Below are 22,160 nucleotides of genomic sequence, written 5' to 3'. Positions count from 1 at the left end.
TTCCTAGCATAGCATCTTGTATTTCATCTTGCAAGAGTGCAGACTTCTGGGTATAAGCATGTGGATTCTAGGAGAAAGCTAAAATCTTACCTAGTGTATGGCTGCAGCTGCGGCATGGTTCAGTAAGGCTGACAACTGTCTGCTGCAGATCTGCCCGAGGGGGAGTGGGAGGTGGGTTGGGGTTCTTCCAGCCATTGCATTTACAAGATTCCTCAGCCTGAAACCAAAGTAAAGGAATATCAATCAGTAGCATGAACAACAACCAACAAAACCACAGCAATTTACTGAATCTGCCATATTTCAAAGGCAATAAGAAGTAGTATTATTAACAAGCGGTTGATTTTTATTTGTTTATTTTTAAATCTACCACACTGCTAGAGCTTATTTTCTAGATATGATCAGAAATAGAATAATACTGCAAATAGAAAGATTATCCTGGTTCTGGTATGCAAGCTGTGCTCAGAAAAAAATAAATACACAAAGTCTGGCTAATTCTTTTACAGAAAGCTGTAGGTCCTGTATGAAAGAAGCATTCAGACATTTATATCAAGACATACAGGTCCTATCAACACGTACAGATCCACCAAGACAGTTTTAATGATTTAAACACAAACAGGCCATCTAATGGGCAATGTGTTTATCACTACCTTATCAGCTACACTTGCAACAAGAAATCACGCAACTAAAAATAAGCACACGTCCAGCCAAGCGGGGTTAACCAAACACTGAAATAAGCAAACAGTAACTGCATTGGTCAAGAAAGTTGTCCAAAGCAAGGCTTGGCCACATCACCAACAGCAGTGAATGCCAAAGACAGCGACCCTGCCAACAGAAACCTGTCACATAGCATGGAAAATGTAGTTATAGTCACTGACAGAGAAACAAACCAATGGTTTACAGCTAACAGGGATGACCATGAAGGGGGAGGTGGTGACCCAGGTAATCCAATTTCAAATCATTTAGAAGTTCAAAGTACCAGTTCCAGTTATCCAAAGAACAGCTTTATAGGAGGGAGATTTTTTTCTGCACATCCATAAGTTCTGTTATTTTGATGGCAAAGTTCTGATTAGATCTTCAAATGAGAATATGAATGCTGTTAGAAGAAAAGCGTACTTTTCTGCTATTCAGAGATATCTGTGCACTGGGCGGTAATGAGATACTCATGAATTTGCAGTGCCAGGACCTCTGTGAGGAAAGTATGCCAACTGCTGCATAATATTTACGACAGAAACAACCTTAGTAGGAAAAATGTGGTGTTAATATATCCAGCACTAATGTGTCATTTTTTCGAACTGATTCTGAATATATTTAATGCAATCTATTTCAGGAACCTATTTCATTTTCCTTTTATGTTTCCAAATCTCATCTCACCTACGGAAGAAGCACCCAAGAGAGGCAGAAAAGATCACAGCTTGACAGTGCCTATGATTGACAGCTTCGTAGATTGATGGTAAATTGTTCTTCCACTCTAATTTCAATATTCAGCAACCTGAGCACTGCGACAACTGCTGCCTGCATTTTGCTGTGCGCCACATGATGCTTTTACCATCTCTTCTGCTGAAGTGTTTATCCAGCTGGACTCCCGGCCATGGAGTCAGGCGGCATTTGGGGCAGTCTGGCATGCTGGAAGGGGCAAGTGGTGTTTTCAGCAGCCAAAACCACCAGGATGACTCAGAAACCCACCTGCAAGCTCCCAGCAAAACCACTTCCATGTGCACTTCCCTTGGGAAGGGGGCCAGTTGCATCCCCTGGGCCCACCGGGTCTCCACGCACCGTGTGGGTGTAGGCCGCTATGCTGGGGGTGTATACCACAACATGTGTTTGTAGGGTAGCACCAGGGAGATTTCTATATGAAACATGGGAAATCTGGGGAAGATTTATATATATACAGTCTCAGAAAATGCAACCTGGAGGGACTTACAGTGAATTTCATCTTTCTATCTACATTTTTCTATCATGTTTTCTATGAGTAATATGACTGGCAGAGAAGTCAAGCAGGCCCGATGTTATTTTGCAGTAGAAACTGTCTCTTACAATTTCACAGGCATTGAGCCAGTTTTATTTTTGTTTGTTATCCAAACCTACAGGACCTACTAAGGTTTGTTGACTAGAAAGAGAAGCCAGTGATTAGTGGCACCTACGAACCAAGGACTGCCCTGTTGTGAAGACTGCGGACATCTGCAAGACAATTTGACCTCAAGCTAGACAAAAACAACGCCAAATAAGCTATTCACAGTTGCTTCATAGAAGAGAGAATGTTGCCATGAGAGCTTTTGCAGTTAAAACAAGAAGAGACTGTCAGAAAATGAGATTATTGCCAAAGAAAATTCAAGACAGAATCGTAAAGAAGTTCTTGAACAGCAACAGCAAGAAAATAACTGACTATAAGGTTAGGGAATCAGGGTCTGATTCTTCCCACTCAGTCGTCTGGACAAATGTTCAACTTTGTAAATTACTGACATAACATAATGCTTCTTATTAATTGCCTTAAATCATACCACAGTGGAAAATGACAAAAATAAATAAATAAAATAAAATAAACTAGGCCAAAAGCATTTAGAGAATATTTTTCTCTGAGTGGAACCAGCATTTCACAGAAGCTCACCACACAATGTTTACGATCAAGCCTAAAAAGCTATAAACAGTGAGTAACTACACAAACGTTCGTGTCACACAATAATTAACAGCAAAGATGCAAACAAACAGATGTATGAATTGTGATAACAGCTCGGTTCAACTGCCAAAAATAAATATCAACCCACCCACAGCAGAATAAAAACAGTGTGTTCAGTGGCAGATTTTTGTCAGCCCTCGGTAGTACTTGCTTGCCAGATCTTTTTGAAGCAGATGTTAATTTGTATTGTTCGTAATATTCTAGAGACCTTTCTCAAGCAACTATCAAGGGTGGGCCTTTTTTTTTTTTTTTTTTTTTTTTTTTAATTCTTTCTATAAAACACCAGAATCAGCACAAAAGTTCTGTTAACCGAGGGGAAACACAGCCCGAAAAGGGCTTCAAAACTAAGCTTTCATTGTCGATGTTGATAGTGCAAGTATTTTGTGCTGAATGTGCAATGTGCATTACTCAGTGCCTTAAATTGCCTACTTGTTACAAGTCTTCCACTGTCTTTGTTTTGTTCATTCAGTCCTTTCCTTGGCCATCTTCAGCTTTTTCCTTTCTTTCTTTCTTTCCTTTTTTTTTTTTTTTTTTTTTAAATGTCAGTCATCTGCTTTTCATTAGAAAATAAAATATGACTTCACCTCCACAAAAACTTAGTTTAAGTTCAAAACAGTTTGGAGGGGAGGAAGGAAAAGAAGCATTTAAACTAGCACATCCAGTCCTTGGGGTCTTGTTTTCTGGGACATCTGTGGAGGTTTGATAAAGCCACTGCAGAAAGCTGGGGACTTCTGCTTTATTGAACCCTGCAAAGCCACAAATGCCATCTTTCCAGGCCCAAGGATCACAGACATTGTATCTTAAAGGATGTTTTTTTTTAATAAAACTGATGAGTGTAATGTAATCAAACAACAATTACACACCAATGCCTAGTCTCCCCTCAAAAACAATGCAAAAATTACATACAATCTGCACCGCATGATATATTTTTGATCAAATTTTTGGCACCTTCCATGTATTACATGTAGGGTACTACCGTATAATAACAGCACATTTTAACATACATTTTTATTTATATTTATGCCACTTAAGTGGGTTTCAGGTCTAAATTATAATGGCTAAGTAAATATTGTTACAATGTTATACTGCCTAAACCATTCCTTCCCCTTTCTGGTGGTGAAATAGGCATAGGAACAGGTAAGTTTCAACCCAACTTGATTACAAAGCAAAAGACCAAAACAAACTTAAAGCTGAGTTTCAGAACAGCTGCTGTACTGGGCTCTTTTCAACTCAAAGCCATACAGTCTGCCCTGTCTCATAACTGCAATGCCAAGCAGACTCAACAGATTATAGACACACAGCACCACAGGTCTTGTTTCCAACAAGTGTAATTACTCCAGAAAAATTACTTTCCCTCCCAACAGAAAAGCCAAGTAAAATACCCTACTGTAAAGCTTTCTCCTGCAAGCAATAATCTCAAAATGATGCTTTTAACAAAGAACATCAAACAAAGCATAACAAAAACATTGATGAATTTAAAATGCATGTTTTTCCTACTCAAACACCCAGTACCCAGCAACCAGGCAGTCAGATGCTGCTTGGAGATCTACTCATATGTACCAGGAAGGGATCATTTGTCTTTAACAATATGAAATCAATTTAATGTTCAGCTCAAAGGACATGTTCTTCCTTTGTTAGTCAATCCAAGTATTGTATTTCCCCTACCCCACCCCACCCCCAGGTTTCTCTCAACTACAGAATAGATGTAGGATACCGTATAATATTTGTTATTAAAAGCAGGGATCGCATTCCCACCTTGTGAGGTTAATGGTAGATTTCTTATTAAATTTAAAGAAAGATGTCTTAATTAGACCTGCAATACATAGCATAACAGATTCACCCCACTATGAAAATGATCATAAGAAAGGTTTAATGTCCTGTATGACTCCTATATACCTCCTCAATTTCTCCAGAAAACATTCATACATTTTCAGTGGAGCTTCAAGGAGCTGTAATCCTACAATACAGAATTTAGACAAGTAATGCAGTCAAGTCTGCCTCATCTTAATCTGCCTTATAAAAGTCAGGGGGGGAAAAAAAAAGTAATTATGAAAACCACAGTACATAATCTTACCACAAACTATTTTTAATGTGTGGGAGCAGGAAAACACTACAGGGTTCACTGCTGGATCAGATGTGGGGGAAAATGCCTGTACCAAGGGTCAGCAGCTGCTCTGCAGCCTGGGAGACCCAGATTTTACTTCAGACTCTGCCACTCACCTGCCGCGGGGTCTCAGCCAAACCTTCTCATCTAGCCCTGCTCACGATGTTTGTTTTGGTTATTTAAAGCATGGGGTCTTCGAGGAGGTGTTATTCTCCACTACTTGTGCAAATGCCTTAAGCTACAGGGCTCAAATTACATTTACAGGCATCCAGGCATTACTGTAACACATACAGTTAGAAACAAGCAATTTTATGGAAAAATTAGTGTACTAAAATAGTACATATTTCAACGTAATTTTTAAGAAGAACTCCCAATGAGCTGGAGAGAGAGTTGTATTTTCACATACTGTAAACCAGTGGGGAGAAAAAAAAAAGCCTAGAAGACTTACACACATAAATGTATTTAATGAAGATGGAGGATGAAGTCACACAGTGCTGCTTTTATATTGAAGTGCGGCACGCTCATGTGCCTAATGCTCAATTTCACACTGGACAAAACCAAAACGATGTATGCAGCCATTCATACACACACAACTGTAAGTGCCAAAAACAAAACACTACACAAATACAGCATTACTGTGTACTTCTGAAAATCGTGAAAACTGCGCCAGCTCCTAATATATATCTTATTGTTCAGAACGTGCATTCCCCACACACAAACCCAGGAGTTTAAAAGGCTGTTTTAAGCAGAAGAGCCTGCTCTTGCCCTTCCACCCCTTTTTTATTTAATAGGAGAAATAGCCAAGTGTTGTAGGTCCAGAGTGACAAGTCTTCTGCCTCAATTCTCTACCAGAAAAACAAAACCAAACCATTAAAAAACACAAGTACATGTATTTCTTTAGTCCCAGGCCAGGGCAAGAGCTCCCTAAACTCAGCTCTCATCCTGCTTACAATATGTGCACACTGAAGACATCTTTGCCTGTATTTCCCAAGGGGTGAAGCAAAGGGAGGGCTGAAAAAGGACCAGAGTGTTCCCTCTTGGGGACTGAGTGTCCTACCGCAGAGCAGTGCCTCACACCCCTTTCTGCTCAGCAGTGTCCTCTCCAGCACAGCATATTTTTGCTGTCACCAGATGGACCTGCAGTCTACACAGCCTCTGACTTCTGCTCTTCAGCCCTAGCAAACCCCTGTTCTCTGCCTCTACTGAACCAGCATCTCTGAGGTTAAGTTTCCAGCATCTCTGAGGTTAAGTTTCCAATAAGATCTGTGTGCTGAAGCAGTAGGATTTTGCGGTGAATTTTATATGGGAAAAAGTTATCAGCACTGCAGGATGTCGTCACGTATTTTCTGCACTCCAACTTGTACAGCTCTACGTGGATCTACACAAGATTAACATATGGCTGCCACTTGAATGAAAACAGAAGCCCCCTTCGGAGACGGTGCAAGTGTTCGAGCTCTCGCACTCACACACACAAAACAAATGGCACAGAAGTTGCAACCCAGAGTAAGAAAAAGTTCAAAGTTCTCTGCACTGCTACAGCTCCTTGCACACTGCTAATGTTCCGACCCAAGCAGCGTAGTTTTGGAGCTCCTGCCAGGTGCTCAGGAAGAAGTATAGCACATCCTTCCACCCAGCTGCATCCTTCCGCCGTACCCCACAGGAGACAGCACTTGATTAGCTTACAAGGATGTCCACTTGGTGATGTTTTGAGACCTGAAAGAATGCTGCCTGCCACTGAATTACTTAAGAAAAATCAGGTAAAAAAGGTTAGTTTTGCATTGTAATCTGCACGTGGATCAGCACTGAGTGCGGTGGCTGTGTCTTGCTCCCGGCGGGGAAGGAGGATGAAGCCCCGCGGTGCCCCCAGCCATATGTCTAACTCCATCCATCACTGGAGTGCCAAAAGGGACACAGCCAGCTGGGACTCCCTGCAGAAGAGCAGGACCTCGAGGGCCGACAAGGACACCCCAGCAGGGCACAGGCAGCACGAGCTGTCACCATGCTGCGCCCCACCACCGGAGTCCTGCGGGAGGGACAGAAGGGCTAGTGGCAGGCTGCCTCCCCTCCCTCATGGCTCTCACCTCCCTGCCACCAAGCACCCATGCCAGTGCACGTCTAGGACTGCCAAGTCCCCAAAAAAGCAGAGTGGTTCTGTAGAGACAAGGCTGCCCGTGCTCCTTCGTGGCGCAGCCACCTCTGTGGGGCAAAGCACCTGAAGAAAAGGCTTCAACCCTCATGAAGATCAGCTGGAGGTACGTCAAGGGAAGGAAAAAGAACTAAACAGGGAAGAAAAAAGTGATTCACACACACAGGCACATCTGTGAAGACTTCACACGCCCCACATCCAGCATCATTTAACAGCATGTCTTAGTAGCAATAAAATATTGGGGATGCAAAGTGGAATCAGCACTAGGAAAGCTTCAAACCTCGTCACCCAGCCTTCAACAAGAGCCACCAGCTTCATGTGCACTAGCTGCTCTTTTATCTTCCTGACACTTGTGTAAGCTTGCACATCCCACAAGTGCAACAAAGCTGAAACAGAGATGCCTGCACATTTGTAAACAGCAAGGAAACTGAAGCGTGCAGCTTCCTTAACTTGCCCTCACATGACGGCATTGTGACATGCCTTCAGCAGACAGTTCAAGCTCCTCACATCACCAGAAAGGGCTACGGACCCAAACTAGGATGCCTCCTCACGTGTGTGAGCTTTTAGTTCCAACTTGGACCCAAAGTGTGCCTTTTTGGGGGTTCCAAAGTAAGAGAACAGAGGGAATAAAAACCACTTTTCTCACAAACAGCCCAGTTATTTCCAACGCCGAGAGCGTTGCTAGAGGGTTTTACTCAGCGCTGCCAGCCTGAACCTGTCGGTCTCCCCGTGCATCCAGGAGTCACCCAGGCAGCTGCAGGAGCGTGTCCCAAACTCTGACCACATGCACCCTGCCCCGCACGTGGACACGCACGGACGACACCTGCGCCTGTCACCAGCCCCCGAGGGCAGGAGCAGCCGCCCTGACCGCGCTCCCTCCACCTCCAAATCCACCGGGGGCGAGCCCTGAGCATCCCACCCGGCGGCGAGCTGCAGGTGGAGGGCAGGAGCGTGGAAAAGGAGGGATGCCCGGGGCAGGAGCGTGCAGAGGGAGGGATGCCCGGGGCAGGGCGAGGCAGGCAGTCACAGCTACGTGACCGGCGAGGCCGGGTCTTGCCGGAGCCCGGAGGCCGCGCCCCGCCGGGGCGGCTGCTGCCAGCCGGGGCTGCCGCCGTGCCGCGGGCACCGCAGGGGGCGACACCGGGGGTGGGGGCGCCCCGTCCATCGGCAGGCTCAGGGTTTATCCCCGCGACCCGCGGCTGGAGAGCCCCGGGGAGGGGGGAAAGGAGCCGCCACTTCCGCGGGGAGCACCGGGCCGCCCTCCCTTCCCTTTCCCCTTCCCCTTCCCGGCCCGGCTCGGCTCGGTTCGCCCCGGCACGGCCCTTCCCCTCGCCGCCGTCAATCCCCACCCTCCGTGGGCGGGTGGGCGCCGCGGCCGGGTACCTTGCAGGCGGAGTAGACGCCCAGCTTCTCCAGCTTCTTGGCCCGCGGCGCGGCGCGCAGCTGCGCCTTCTTCCCGGCCGTGCGCGCCGAGCCGGGCCCCGCGGGGCTGTCGGCGGCGGTACGGGCCGGACCCGCGGCGGCCGCCACCCCCCCGGCGGCCGGGGAGCCCTGCTGCGGGCCGCCCCCCGCCGCCCCGGGCCCGGCCCCGGCTCCGGCTCCGGGTCCGGCGCCGCCGCCGCCAGGCTCCGCCATGCCCGCGGCGCGGCGGCAGCCGCCCGTCCGGCCGGCCGGCGCCCTGCGCCCGGCCCTAGGCCCTCCCCTCCACCGCGCCGCCGCCGCCGCCGCCGGCTGCTCCCCGGGGGGGGAGGCGGGAGGAGGGCCCCGGCGCTCCGCGGGCGGCTCCGGCCCCGCCGGCAGGGGGGGAGCCGGCACCCGCCTCCCTCCCGCCCGCCCGCCCGCGCCGGGTGAGGGGGGCGAAGCGGTGCGGGCGGCGCCCTGAGCGCCCGCGGGAGGCAGCCGGGCTGTGAGGGGGACAGGGGGTGCCAGAACGGCTCGGGGTTTTTTAGGTGGTTTCTGGTGGAGGCAGTGTAAAAATGTCAGATTTAAATACGGGGTAACTCGTGGGGAGGCTGCTCGATCCTTCACCTCGTCCCGGAGCGAGTGGTGGCAGCAGTCGGTTTGTGTCTCGCAGGGGTCGCCTTCTAGCCCAGGGCACAAATTGAAGCCAATGGTCCCAGCGCAGCAGCCCGGTGGATGTGCGGCTCGGGGGAAGCTGCGCTCTGCTGCACACATGTAAAAATGCGGCCGAGCTGTGAGAAACCACAAATGGCAGTTCTATAGGAGGGCACCACGCTTTAAGAGGTTGGGCGTTCGTGTGGGATCCGCAGCGCTTTGATGTGTAAAGCCGAGGCAGCAATATGAAGAGTGAGGGGAATCCCAGGGCATGAGGAGCTCCTGCAGCAGCAAGGCCTCGGCGCCTTGCACAGGGCAGCCAAAAATGACTCCGGACTTCTGCAAAGTTAAGAGAGTTATATATGGGGGTACATAAGGGAGAGGAGGAGTGAGAAAACGCTTTCCCTGTGTTCTCCTTCTTCGCTTTCCCCCATTTCCCCAGCTACTGGTGATATTCTCATGCATTAGGTTATATGGTGAGGTGACATTTTTGTTAAATGCGGGAAGACAAAAAAATAAAACAAACAACAAAACCTGGAGGACACACCAAGCTCCCTTTCAGAATGAAACACTGGGGTATTTATTGTGGGAAAGGGGGATTCTTAAATCATCATTATTAGTGGCTGAGCTTTTAAAATCAACAAAAGATTGATGGGGGCCACCCCGTTCCCTCATCTGCTTTAGGAAAACATGAAGGGGGGGGGGGGCACAGCACCTGCCCCCGCCCCATCCCCGGCCTCCCCCGGGGACCCCGGCTCTAGGGAGGCTGTGGCCGGTGCAGGGCTCCCGAGCAGCTGTGACAGTGACCCATAAGATGGCTGCTGCCATCCCCGTGCCTTAAGACGGACTGTTAAGGTGGAGGAGCCGCTGCCCTGGGAGGCGGCGGGGAGCACAACCCTGCCTCAGCCGCCGGCTGTGCGAGAATTAACGGCATGGGGATAGGATAATCGAGTTTCCTTTACATTTGCTTAGCGATCTCTTTGGTATTATTCGTGGAAGTGGCAGGATGACGCTTTGGAACAGCAGATAGCCGCCGTGTGGTAACCACCACCGTGTAAGAATAATGCTCTGCACCTCTGCGCTTGCAGTGCTTTGTGCCGGGGAGGCTTCCACTTTCCTGCCGGACCTGAAAACGAAACTGTAATCACTTGGTTTCACTTTTAGCTTTCCCACCGCACCGCTTCGGCAGCGAATGTTACCAGCGAATAGCTCATCTGCAACAGTGTATGGGCTCCTAGGGTGTCCCATCTCGGGCACAGGCTCCTGGCTTTGCTGGCAGCTCCTGTAGCCATTCTGTTCTCCTATTGTGTCGATTTTCTTTCTCTCTCTTTATATATATATATATAAAGAAAATCGACACTATATATATATATATATATATATATATAAAATCACCAGCCCCAAATAGGTAAATTATTTAAAGGTAAATAATTACCTCTAAACGGCAGGCTAATGCTATTTAACCACACATCACTTGCACACCTATATACAAACGAATTACAAGTTTCAGTGCTGAAAACACTGTTATTATTTTTACACGGCTAAGTAACCCCACTGATGTTTATTAGGGCCACTCTGTGCTCTTTTATGTCTGCAACTGCACAGGTAGAGTTCACAGGATTGTGCTCTAGGCAAACAACCTTATTCTTGCACCTTATTCTTCCAGGTCCTTAAGAGCCTGAAAAGTTTTTACTTCCACTAAAATAAAACATTTCATGGTGTGTTTATGAGGGTCTAATGTGAAAACCACTGCCATTGCACAAAGCAGCACGCTGGTTACTGTAAAGGCAAAAAACACTTCTCCAACACTTCCCTCTAGAAGCCTCAAGATCGTGGCTGTCTTACAATCCTCTCTCTTCTTTGCTTTTCACCTTGCTGCTCACTAGGTAGCCAGAACAGTAACTCTGCCAGCCTGTGGCTACGGATACAGTTACTATAGTAACATTTATAAACACTAATTTCACTCCAAATGCAGTACTGCCTGCTATCACGGAGGAACAACTTAAAAAGAAATCACTCAACCTGAAGATAGGTAAGACTTTCTCTTTTTTATTTTATTTTATTTTATTTTTTTTTTATGTTTATGTTCTTAGCATGTTTAAAATCATTGTTCTTGTTTCAACTTGTATTATTTTATCATTTAAAACAAAACAAATCCCAAGGATTTACTTTGTCTGAAACCACTCCAGTGACAGCTAAAATATCACATTTGCACTTTTGGCAAGAATAAACAAGGAATAGTTCATTTGCTGGCCAGAAACTCACGACTATAACTTGGGTTGTGTTGACTTGTGGTAGCTTCAGTGAATTTAATTTGGCCATTACAGGTTGTACTACATTAGGAAAGCAGAAAAATATGACTCTGTAGATGACATTCTCAGCTTCATATAGTTAAACAGAGTTTTTCTTTTGGCTGAATTTACAAGCTAGCTTGTATTCATTTTCTCATTGTAATGCATGCATAACTCAATTTGAGCACAACAGAATCACTCCAGTGCTCATTTTCCATCATTAAGTATGCATTATGAAGATGTTAAATTAGAATCAAACTCAACGCATTGTCTGAAAAGCCCTCACCACATCTTTCAGTTTCTGTCCTTCGGGGCATGTCACTGGGTTTGCACAAGAACTGAGTCTGAAAGTGGTGCTTAGTGAGCACTGAGGGTGAATCCAGCTGCCTCCTGCCCTGCTGCTTGGCTCCTGAGCTCAGGTGAGCAGCCCCTGATCCCAGGAAGGCTTCTCATCTGCCTCACAGTCAGCCAGGAGCTCATGAGACATCGTGCCAGCTCCTGTGCTTCTCAGGTCTCTCTCAGGCTGCTGGTGGCCTCGATGAGGCTGCTGTTTGCAGCTGGTGCTCCCAGAAGCCACCACGTCCAGGTTTGCTGCCATCGCCTGAATTCACCCCAAAACACCAGGCAAGCTTAAATGCAAAAACCTGCACATTATTCCAGCAAAGGAGGCAGTTGCACTTGATGCAACAAAGGAGGAAAATTAAAATGCAATTTAGGGTGTGTCTGGTGTCTGCTTATTACCCAGTTGTCATCTGGAGCTCTTGGGGCCTATCTTGGCCACACAATGAGTGACTCAGCTAATAACAGCCTGATGCTGAACAACGCTGCCTCTCCGAGAGCAGCCTCCCTGCCTGGTGCCCAGCTCCACAAGCCCATCCGACCCCATCTCTCAACCCAGGCAGGGCTCTGTGTCCGACCCCACGCCTCTCTCCCTCTCCTTTTGTTCAAGACAGGACTCTTCCTGCTCTCCCACCTGTTTTTATTCATGCCATTCAATGCAAATGGAGAAAGCAGAGCTCTTCCCCCCTCTGGGGAATTTCTCCAAGTATAAAATCCCATTGTGTTCTTTCATTAGCACATTCCTTGTGGGTTAAGTGGCCTCCCTTTTGGCCACCAGGCATTCAGAGCTGCTATCAATATTTTATGAACCACTGGAAGTATTAAGAGCGCAAAAGTTTTGTTCCTTATGCTCTCTCTAGCACCTTGTTAGTTTCCCATGCTGCTTACATGGAATATTAGTAATGTAGATGGCAAACCTTACCGGGAGGCCTTTGTTACAGAGAATCTCACACTCCAGTCACCCCATTTTTAAAGGAAAAAAAAAAAAAAAAAAAAAGAGAAAATGTCATTGCAACACTCAAGAGTGTTGTAGCAACACAAGTGTCTTGCAAGTGCCAAAGCAATTTGCCATTTTTTTCATTTCTTACCCCGAGCATGCTCATTATGACTGCAGTCACAGTTTTGGGGGACCAAAACCCAGTGAGAAGCTGGTGGCTGGACTCAGGCAGCAGAGGCGTTTTACTGCCTTCACCAATACAACACAAAGCACGTGAAATAAGTTCAGAAGCTGCTTGCTGATGTTGTTTACTCACCCGCAGTCACCGTGCAGCCTTACACTGTAGTTTCGAGGTGGTGAGAGCTCTCCGTTGCTTCATGTAGACATAGCACATATCACCTATTTCTCACTTACCTCCTCTTCCTTGTGCCTCCCCAGTGTTTCTGTACTCCATCCTCTGACATCTGCATCCCCACAGTTCTCTGGGACCCCACTCGGCATACTTCAATCATACAGGGAGGGTTTTTCACAGCCCCAGCGGCAGCAGGTGGGTGCCCAGCAGCCTCACACCTCCTAGCTGTGCTCAAGCCATCGGCAACCCACACGCTTGATACCACATCGATTTAGAAAATAAAGCCACAGGAAAAAAAAAAAAAAAAAAAAAAAAAAAAAAAAAAACAACAACAACAACAAAACTTTTATTTCTGTAAGATGACCACCCCACACAGGCCCTCGATGGGTTCCAAACCAGTGCCTCTGCCCCACCACACAGACTCAGCAACCGGCACCAGGTGCAAAATAGTTATGATGTAGGAAGACTTATTTTGCCTTTTTTTTTTTTTTGGCTGCCGTATCCCAGTTCAAGTGCTTCTTCTTGGTTAAGGAGCTGTGCCTCTTTTCAGGTGGACAGTGTCACAAATTACAGTTCTGATTAAGACGACCTAATGACAGAGACGATTTCAAGATGACATGAAACCAATGGGCCAGGAATCTCATGATTCCAGTTTTGAACAACGCTTAGGAAGATAAATGAGAAGGCTAATTACCTTAAATTATTCTGTAATTATTTTAATTATTAATCAGTTCCTCCTTCCTTGCCTATTATCAGGCCAGTGCTGGGAGTGTTCCTAAGTCCTGGAGGCAGGCGCTGCCCCCGGCACAGCTCGTGACTCACCGGGTTCACCTGTATCTCTTCCCACACCTTTTGCAACAGGACTTCCTTGCAGCTGTGTTGTTGCTGCTGGGAATACAGTAAGTCAGGTGTTATGCTGACCTAGGCTGACTCACCTGGGAGAAGATGTCAAGCTCCTTCTGCAACATCCTCTCTGCAGGTGGGTTGGGAGGCCCAGCACTCCTAGAAAACAGTAGAAGGCACTGGCCACCCATGCCTGCTGCTTGGCAGGGACCTGCAGCACAAGGCACATCACACTAAGGGAAGGGCAATGCCAGCAACGCTGAGTCCCTGTCACCTTTTCTGTATACAGGTATGACGCATTTGCTTGTTCAGCAAGAATTTGCAGTAGTGCAGCCTGTTCATGCCTATTAACTGATAATATTGTGATGGGAAGATCAGTGAGACTGTGACCTCCATTTTACATCACTCAGCCCTTCTCTGCCTCCTCCTGTCACCCTCAGGCAGGCGGGCACCTTTCCTGGTGCTGTTCTCAGCATTTCAAACAGTGAGTTTTCTGAGACCACTAACATGTAGCAAATACTGATAATACAAAGCTCAAGGAGGAAGGTATTCTGGACTTGAGATTGTACAATTTAATTGCTGACTGACAAAGGTAAGAGAGGAAGAAGCAAGCTCTGGGTGGAGACAGGAATGGCATGTGTCAGAGGGAGAAGAAGGCATGTGGGACGTATGTTTCGCCACAAATCAAATCCTGGATCATTAAAACTCCATGAGTGGCATCTTCACTACTTAAAAAACAAAACAAAAACATATTGTAAAGACAAACTGCAGAAACAGAAAATAACCCCTCCTTGCTATATGAACAGCAAGCAGTACCAAGTGCCAGAGATACAAGATTTACTGAGATAATGGTATTCTCAGCCACACCAGCCCCTGGCCCACAGCCCTGTGGTCTGCCTCTGTTGTGCTGCTCTCACAAGTAGGGCAGCGGGTGGGCACAGCAGAACAGCAGGGCAGCCTCCCTTCCAGGCAGCCTCTCTTCCATAGGAGCAAGGTTGAGAGGTGACCAAACAGCTCTTTGCTGGGATACAAGGAGTAAATAAGATTCTTTACCCTTGAAAACACACGTAATCTCAAATGGTGGTTCCCTCCCCATTCTTCTCCAACTTTTTTTTTTCTCCTCACTGCACCTCTATTTTTAACTCAGAACATTAAACAGTGCCAGGTTTAGGCTCCCTAAATAGGCACAAGGAAATTGCAGTGAGCTAGAAAGCTGCATTTTCTCTTTCCCTTTCTGAGGGCTTTGGCTTCTTATATTGTGATGGCAATATCTCACTGTTATCCTTAAACCCTACAGCAAAACACTTGCAAGTCTTTACTTGTTCCTGATGAGGGAGATGCAAGGAGAGAAGGAAATACAAACTAATCTTTCAATTCATAAAAAATTAACAAAGGGATTTTTTTTTAATTTCATTTTTACCATGTTTTCAGCTTGTAAAATATATGAAGTATGCACAAATAATGAATGCATACTATACACAAATCTAACATCAAGGCTGTCCTTTTAACAATTATGAGCAAAACGACTTCAACTGAAGAGTTGTAGCATATCTTGTTATTCTACATGAATTATTATATACATCATCCTGGTTATTTACAAGTTGTAATAAACTAGGACCATTTTTGTCCTCCAAAATAGTGATTTATTAACACTTACACCCACTTACAAATATATATACATCTACAGAGTGTGCAAGTGTTAAGAATTAAGTTTCCTGAGGCCAAATTAACATTTTGTTGAAAACTTTCAACTTCCTGGCTGTAATTCTAAGGGCTTTTATACACACCACATGTAAAATGGGTTTATATTTAAAAGGCTGACTGAAAACAGCTTGCCAGATTTTCTGTATATATTAGCCCTAACTCTTCTCAGACATGAATGTGTCATTACGAAGACAGCAGTGAAAAGGCTTGTGCTCAGATTCAGACTGCAAAATAAAGGAAGAGAGACAAGCTGTGCAAGCTTGTCTTCTGCTGATAGTTCAACCATACACCTACTTATTTTGCGCCACTGAATGGTGCAGCACATCTGGAGGATTTCTGATGCTCGCCTCTAGTTGAGAGAAGGACTTTCCTCTAAACTGGCCCTACATCAGATTGAGAGCTGTAGCTGCTTGCAAGTCCACCTCAGTAAGGACAATGTATAGGATGGCATCAAAAGTTGTGTTTTTTGTTGTTTTTAAATAGCTCTACTAATACTTCAGCAGGTATCACTCTCTACAGAAGAGATTTTCCTCTTTATAATTTTATATTGTTCTACCTCAGCTGCTCACAGGTATTTGGATTCTTTAAGATTCTGAAAGCCCACAGGTAATGGACAGAAGGAGTGAGAAAGAAGCATCCTTCCCAGCTGAAGTCCTTGAAGAGGCAACAGTTGCAGAGGAACTGCTTTAAGGTGTGTCTGTATCAAGTTTAAAGACAGAGTCTCAGAAAATGGACAAGGTCAAAGCAGGATGGACTTGCCACATTTCAATGCAGCTGTCAGAAATCACCACCACTAAACTACCACTGTTCGTCCTGGTGGTGGATTAGCAGGAGTTTACAAAGCCTAACAAAGTCAGAAATCTATAAAGAGATTATGATAAACCCTATAACAAGTACATTTTTTCCTATTGTTTTTCATCTGTAAATACTGAACTAAATAACCAAACTCCAGGAGCAGGTGTGTTACCCAGAGATCTAAAATCTCAAACACTGCTTGGCCCACTTGATATTTTTGCTCTTCCTTATGCTTTCTTAATGTAGAAACTGACACTTTCAAAGAGCATCCCACATTAAAAGAACATTAACATTGCTAAGCCTTGCTCTTGTGAGAAAAACAAATTACATATATGTGGACAATATTTTATTGTCTTATAAAATCTTTCTTTTTCCAGTTGACTTCTAAATTCATCACAACCAAAACTGCTGCCAATAAGTGTGATTGATTAAAGAGATATACCAATGCTACAGGCCCATGCAAAATTTGAAGTTTTTTAATACTAATCTCAAATATATATATATACATATATATATATATATTAAATACAGAGCCACTACACTGCTGTGTCTGGAAAGTGATGAATAGATACAGAAAAGCTGATGAAGTACTACTTCATACTTGCAGTTTTTAACAGTGCGAAGGCACAGGGCTATGCATCAAGTCACAAGGAGGAAACAAAGAACTGACCTAGACCTGAGCAAGTATAAATCTAAATTGTTACTCATTTTATATTTCAAAACTTTTCAGTTCTTGCATTTGTTGTATTACTAATTTTTAAACATAGTTCTTACACCTTTTATGTAATTTCATATATAAACAGGGGTCCCAGTATACAGTGACGTAGTTTAGAGCTTATAAAAAAGTGAAAAGAAGACCTAATATCAGAGTGTAAATTCATTGCATATTGAACTCTTATAGAATGACATGGAAGAAAAATCACAAGACAAATCAAACCCATCTCATTTTGAACTTTGCACAGATGAGGAAGATCATCTGGAGGAGGTCACAATTGCACCTGAGAATGAGGATGCCGAGTGCATTTCAGTATTTTGCTCAGCATGTCAACAAGCAGTATATCCGAACCATCTTTTTTACCATAATAAAAAACACAAAGCCCTAACTTCGCTGGGCTACAATAGCTCACAAACAGAGATGGACAATGAAACACTTTTAGCTCAGAGACAGAAGCTAATTTCAAAATTGACCAAGCTTCCTAAATATTCTGAAAGACATAGGCAGAAGATTGATTATTCATTTGAGTTCCTTATCGATGATCACACTCCTACATCATATTGTGATCTCAACACCAGTCCTGGTATTCTTAAAAAAATAAAAAATCCTTCAATAAAAGCATTATCAGTTTGCCAAGATAAAAATTCCACGTGGCAGGGAGACATGGAAGACAGATTTTTTGTAGTGGACAACTATGGAAATAGGTCAGATACGTGTTTTCTGGGGCTAGTCGATGGCTGTCATGGTGTGACAGCTGCAGAAATGGTTGCAGCAGAGCTTCCACTTTTATTTCTTGATCAGCTTGCTCAAACAGATTCTTCCTACAAAAAGACTGAGGAGGAACAGCAAATTCTGAATTCTTTTGCCACAGTAATTGAGGCAGACTACAAGAAAAAGGAGATGACTTTTTCTGATAAACAGGACAACGATGAGACCAACAAGACCAATAATTACGAATGGATTCACAAAGCATACGCCAAGTCCTTCTGGAGAATGGACAGACTTTTACGACTAGGAAGGAATGAAGTTTCCAAAGTTCGCTGGAGCGGCTGCTCAGCTGTTACCTGTTTGATAGAAAGACTCAACAGCAAAAATACAGATGGTAATGAAGAAGAAAGAACACACTTTGAAACCAGAGCACATAGTCCATTAACCAGGACAGCTGAGGATGTTGCTGGGTTACTGCACGTTGCTAACATAGGTATGTACATCTCACATTGGATTTTTTTTCTCCACCCAATAAAGAGAGAAAAACAAGCTAATTCAGAGGCTTACTGTCAGTAAAGATTTGGAAATACAAAGCTGCAATTGCTTTAACTTGACAGTGTGAAGGAGGCACAATAAATTCCCTTGTAATTGATACCAGCATCAGACAATAAGTACCAACCTTATTGGATGAGAACCCTCAAGACGATATTTTAGTTAAGGTGGTAAATTTACTAACAGGAAAGACAATTAGGAAATGCTGCATATTATGCAAGTAATCTGTGTAAAAGTAGTGACTTTTATTTATTTAAAGTCAATAGGAGGCTAAGATGTCATCATTTTAAGGGCAGGCAATCATAAACTTTATTCTAGATCTGATAAATTCCTCATGTCACTGGAACATGCTTAAAATGTTTTCTGTTCTTTTCAGTCAGACTTAAGCACCACTATATTTTGCCACAAAGATTAACAGGAAAGTGACAATGTTTTGAGATGCGTCTCTTCTTCAGGAGGCAAAAAAATCCACGTTTGGATAAAACTGATCCCATATTTTAAAAATATAGCAAATATACGCGATTCTCCACAAATCTATGGAATGCTATAAAACAACTTGAACCTGCACTGACACTGAAATATGTAACTGCAGTTGACCCCCCTTTCCTCTCCTCATTTCTCCCACTTGTTGCTATATCCATACTTTTTCTACCTTCAACAAGCATTTTTTGCTGTCACCTGCATTTCACTGTTACTTGTAATAAAACTGTAATCTAGTGCCAGATCACATTCTTGCAGGAGATGCAATCCTACCTTTAACCAAGTACAGCAGCAACTCAGATAAAAGTTGTAATGTTTTCAGATTTAACAAACGCATGTTTTCATACCAAGGAAGACACTTCCCTGCCCCCCCCCCCTTTTTCTTTCAATAAGCTTGAGACATAGGATAAACATTAAGAAAAAATATTAGAGAATTTTCCCAACTTAAGTTTTCTAGCTGTAATTACCTGCCTGCATCCTGCCCTCCCAGGTGAAATTTTATGCTGGCCTCATTTAAAGATGCTGTAAGCTCAAGCCCTGTAAATGAGGTAAGGCATGAAATTGATCAGAGATGCTTCAAGCCTTTTTGAACCACTTCTAAATGTATATTCATTTAAACTAATACATTAATTTCCCACCTGATTCATTACATTGAAGAAAAAAAGATTTGCATAAGCTTCATTTTTCACCCCAGGTATGTGTTCTTACAGCAGCATAAACATGTTCCTTCAGAAACAGATGAGGAACTGAAGAGAACGATCAGATATGCAGAGCAGGAGATGGCAGCATTGCTTTATTTCATACCATATAAATAGGTCAGCTGGTTCTTGTTGACTTTTCTGCCCTGTCTCTGGTTTGCAGATGAACTTGCATCATACAAAAGCAAACTAGATTTTACTCTTCCTTGCAAACTGTTTCACTTATCACACCCTTTGTTAGGGTTTCAGCTGGGGGTCTTATTCTGAGGGATCAAAGGAAGCTTTAGACAATCAACTCGCTCTCCATGGAAATCATAGTAAGGGGGAGGGAACAAGAATACATTCACGCTGCAGATAACTTAAGATATTTACATTATATAATCAATAAAAAAGATATTCTTCAGTTCAATGCTGTGAGTCACCTTCTAGAGAATCTGCCTTCACATGAACTATACTTGGAGCTGTCCCCTACACTAGATAACACCAATACTTCCCAAAGAATGCAACTGTTTAAGCACTGCCTACTTACAAACACTTTTCGAAGTAGATCTGTGCCCTACTCTAGTCAGAAAATATTAATTACACCATATAAATGAACACACTGTAGCCAGCCTAGCATCTGCAAAGCAACCATCCCACTCAAGCTCTCTTTATACAAGGATCTGGTATAGTCTTATGGATACTGGGAGAAAGATACCACAGAAAACTTTGCTGTAAAATGGAACTGGATTGATAGTCATATTGCTACCTATGATTGTAGAAATAGAACAATCTCAGCTTTTTTTTTTTCCTCCCTCCCCTAGTCCTTAGCAAAATACTAATCATTGATGTAACAGCATCAAAAAAACGGTGTGCTATAACTCAAAGTATTTATTTCACTTTTAGGGAATGTGCATGCAGTTTTATGTAAAAATGGCAAGAGTTATTGCCTCTCAGAAGATCACAGCACATCTAATGTACGTGAGAGAAAACGCATACTTCGGAATGGTGGAAACATCAGCACTAATGAACTAGATGGATTAGTAGAGGGTCACCTTAAAACTACAAGGGGTCTTGGACACCATGGAGATCCAGTACTGAAAAAATCTGTTATACCTGTACCTCACAGCATCTCTGTCCCTATTGATAATACTTGCCAATTTCTTGTTTTAGCTTCTAATGGGCTTTGGGAGGTTTTGGATTACAGTCAAGTATGTGCAGTAACATTAACAACATTCACTCATTATTTGAGAATGTATGAAAACGTTCACCAAAATGGGGCCTCTCTGTATAAATGTCAGTATTTGATGACCCTCTCTGAAGAGGACTTAAACGACTCAGAGGCTACTAATGGTCTGCAAGATGGAATAGAGATGCTGTACTCCAATATTTTTCCTAGTGGCTCAAAAGGCAACTTCACACAAAGCAAGCCAAAATGTTCTAGGAGCAGCTATTTGCAAAGTGAAGACAAAGTTCGTAAGGAAACAAATGACCACAAAAACCAAGCTGATCCAGAGCTGTCTCTCTTCAGTAATGATGAAAAAGGTCAACTGAACAGAGGGATAAAACAGTCTGATATTACACAAGGTGACTCTGAAGAACTGACACAGTCAGAGGACAGAAGAATTTGTCAATATAAGAGTTTTCAGCCACGTTCACAGAACGCAGCTCAAGAAGAAACAGACACTGACACTTTTTGTGCAACCAGTTCAAGCCACATCCATGAACAGCTGCAAAAGAATGCGCTGACAATAGGATCTACAGACATGGAACAGCCTCAGAAAGATACAGAAGCACACCTATCTGACTCATGCCCACACCTGGCAGAAAAAATGGACTCCAAGATACTCTGTGATGAACCTGCAAGTTATACCAGCCAGCAAGTGTTGAAGACCACATTGCCAGTGGATTGTAAAGCCCCAACAGATTTTGAACAGGACACAAAAATGTATCTGTCTGATTGTGAATCACAAGCTGCAGGAAGAGGCTGGGTCGCCTCTGAGAGGCTCTATGAGAAAGCAGCAAGCTACATCAGTGAACAACTGGTAAAGACTGCATTAGCTGCAGGTTCAAGAGATAATATTACTATTCTGATTGTACTTCTAAGTGGATGTGATAAGATCCCTAACTACCTCAACATCTGAAAATTTATCATACGGTAAGTGGAGTTCCACAGTACATACAGCACAAGCTTACATTTAGCTGAGCCACGAAGTTACACAAAATCATTTTAACTGCTGACCAGGGAAGTTAATCAGACATCTTCTCTTAAACTCTACTAATGCAATAAAAGCTTCTGAAATTCACGGTAAAAGAGAGTAATCACAATTTCTTTTTTAACCACTTTATTCAAACCTGAGCACCTCAATATAAAACTAAACACTGGTGAACTGTCATTTTCCTTGCTAAACCCAGATTACTGCAAATTTAAAATCTGCACAGGTAAGTTTCTGCTATCAGTTCAACATTTAAATAGACTAATTCATCTCTTCTGACACACTTGGTAGATTTCATATAATGAAAATAACTAAAAGAATTAGTGCAATATACTGGACAGATCAAAATAAAATGTACTTTGGAAAACAAAGTTGCAAAGTTCATTACTGACAGACAGCAGTACTTATGTTACAGATACAGGAGCATCATTTATTACTGTTCTAGCCGTAAAGGAAGAACTTAGAACCCCCTTTGATTAGAGAGGAAAAAAGTTAGCTTTAAGTAACTGTACATTCTGTATACCTTTAAGCAACTCTTAAATATTACAGAAAGTATTAAACAAATGTAGACT

General features: G+C 43.8%; 2 protein-coding genes across 6 annotated transcripts in view; one reads left to right on the top strand and one right to left on the bottom strand.

The window, feature by feature from the left end:
- KAT2B (lysine acetyltransferase 2B) overlaps nucleotides 1-8,675 on the bottom strand; it is a 44,644-nt gene extending 35,969 nt beyond the window's left edge. For all 5 annotated transcript variants that reach the window (XM_082755183.1, XM_082755182.1, XM_082755185.1 and 2 more), the window contains exons 1-2: nucleotides 8,308-8,675; nucleotides 91-217 (exon numbers count right to left, since the gene is read on the bottom strand). In XM_082755183.1, coding sequence (XP_082611309.1) covers nucleotides 91-217; nucleotides 8,308-8,559 — 379 coding nt within the window. In that variant the 5' untranslated portion in view covers nucleotides 8,560-8,675. The remainder of the gene's footprint in view (nucleotides 1-90; nucleotides 218-8,307) is intronic.
- Nucleotides 8,676-14,760: 6,085 nt separating this feature from the next.
- PP2D1 (protein phosphatase 2C like domain containing 1) lies at nucleotides 14,761-22,160 on the top strand. The gene is made up of 2 exons (XM_082754744.1): nucleotides 14,761-18,156; nucleotides 20,279-22,160. Exons 1-2 carry the CDS (start codon nucleotides 17,148-17,150, stop codon nucleotides 21,514-21,516), a joined length of 2,247 nt encoding a protein of 748 aa, XP_082610870.1. The 5' UTR covers nucleotides 14,761-17,147; the 3' UTR covers nucleotides 21,517-22,160.

The sequence above is a fragment of the Aythya marila genome, assembly GCF_965140915.1.
Source record: "Aythya marila genome assembly, chromosome: 2".
Classification (NCBI taxonomy): domain Eukaryota; kingdom Metazoa; phylum Chordata; class Aves; order Anseriformes; family Anatidae; genus Aythya; species Aythya marila.
Note: the sequence above shows the minus strand (reverse complement) of the source record. Positions and strands in the feature narration are given on the sequence as shown.

Excerpts from the sequence above, each read along its gene's own strand:
- PP2D1 (XM_082754744.1), top strand. The coding sequence starts at position 17,148 with ATGGAAGAAAAATCACAAGACAAATCAAACCCATCTCATTTTGAACTT. Across the intron at positions 18,157-20,278 it reads ACTGCACGTTGCTAACATAG|GGAATGTGCATGCAGTTTTA; the intron begins GTATGTACATCT and ends TTTCACTTTTAG.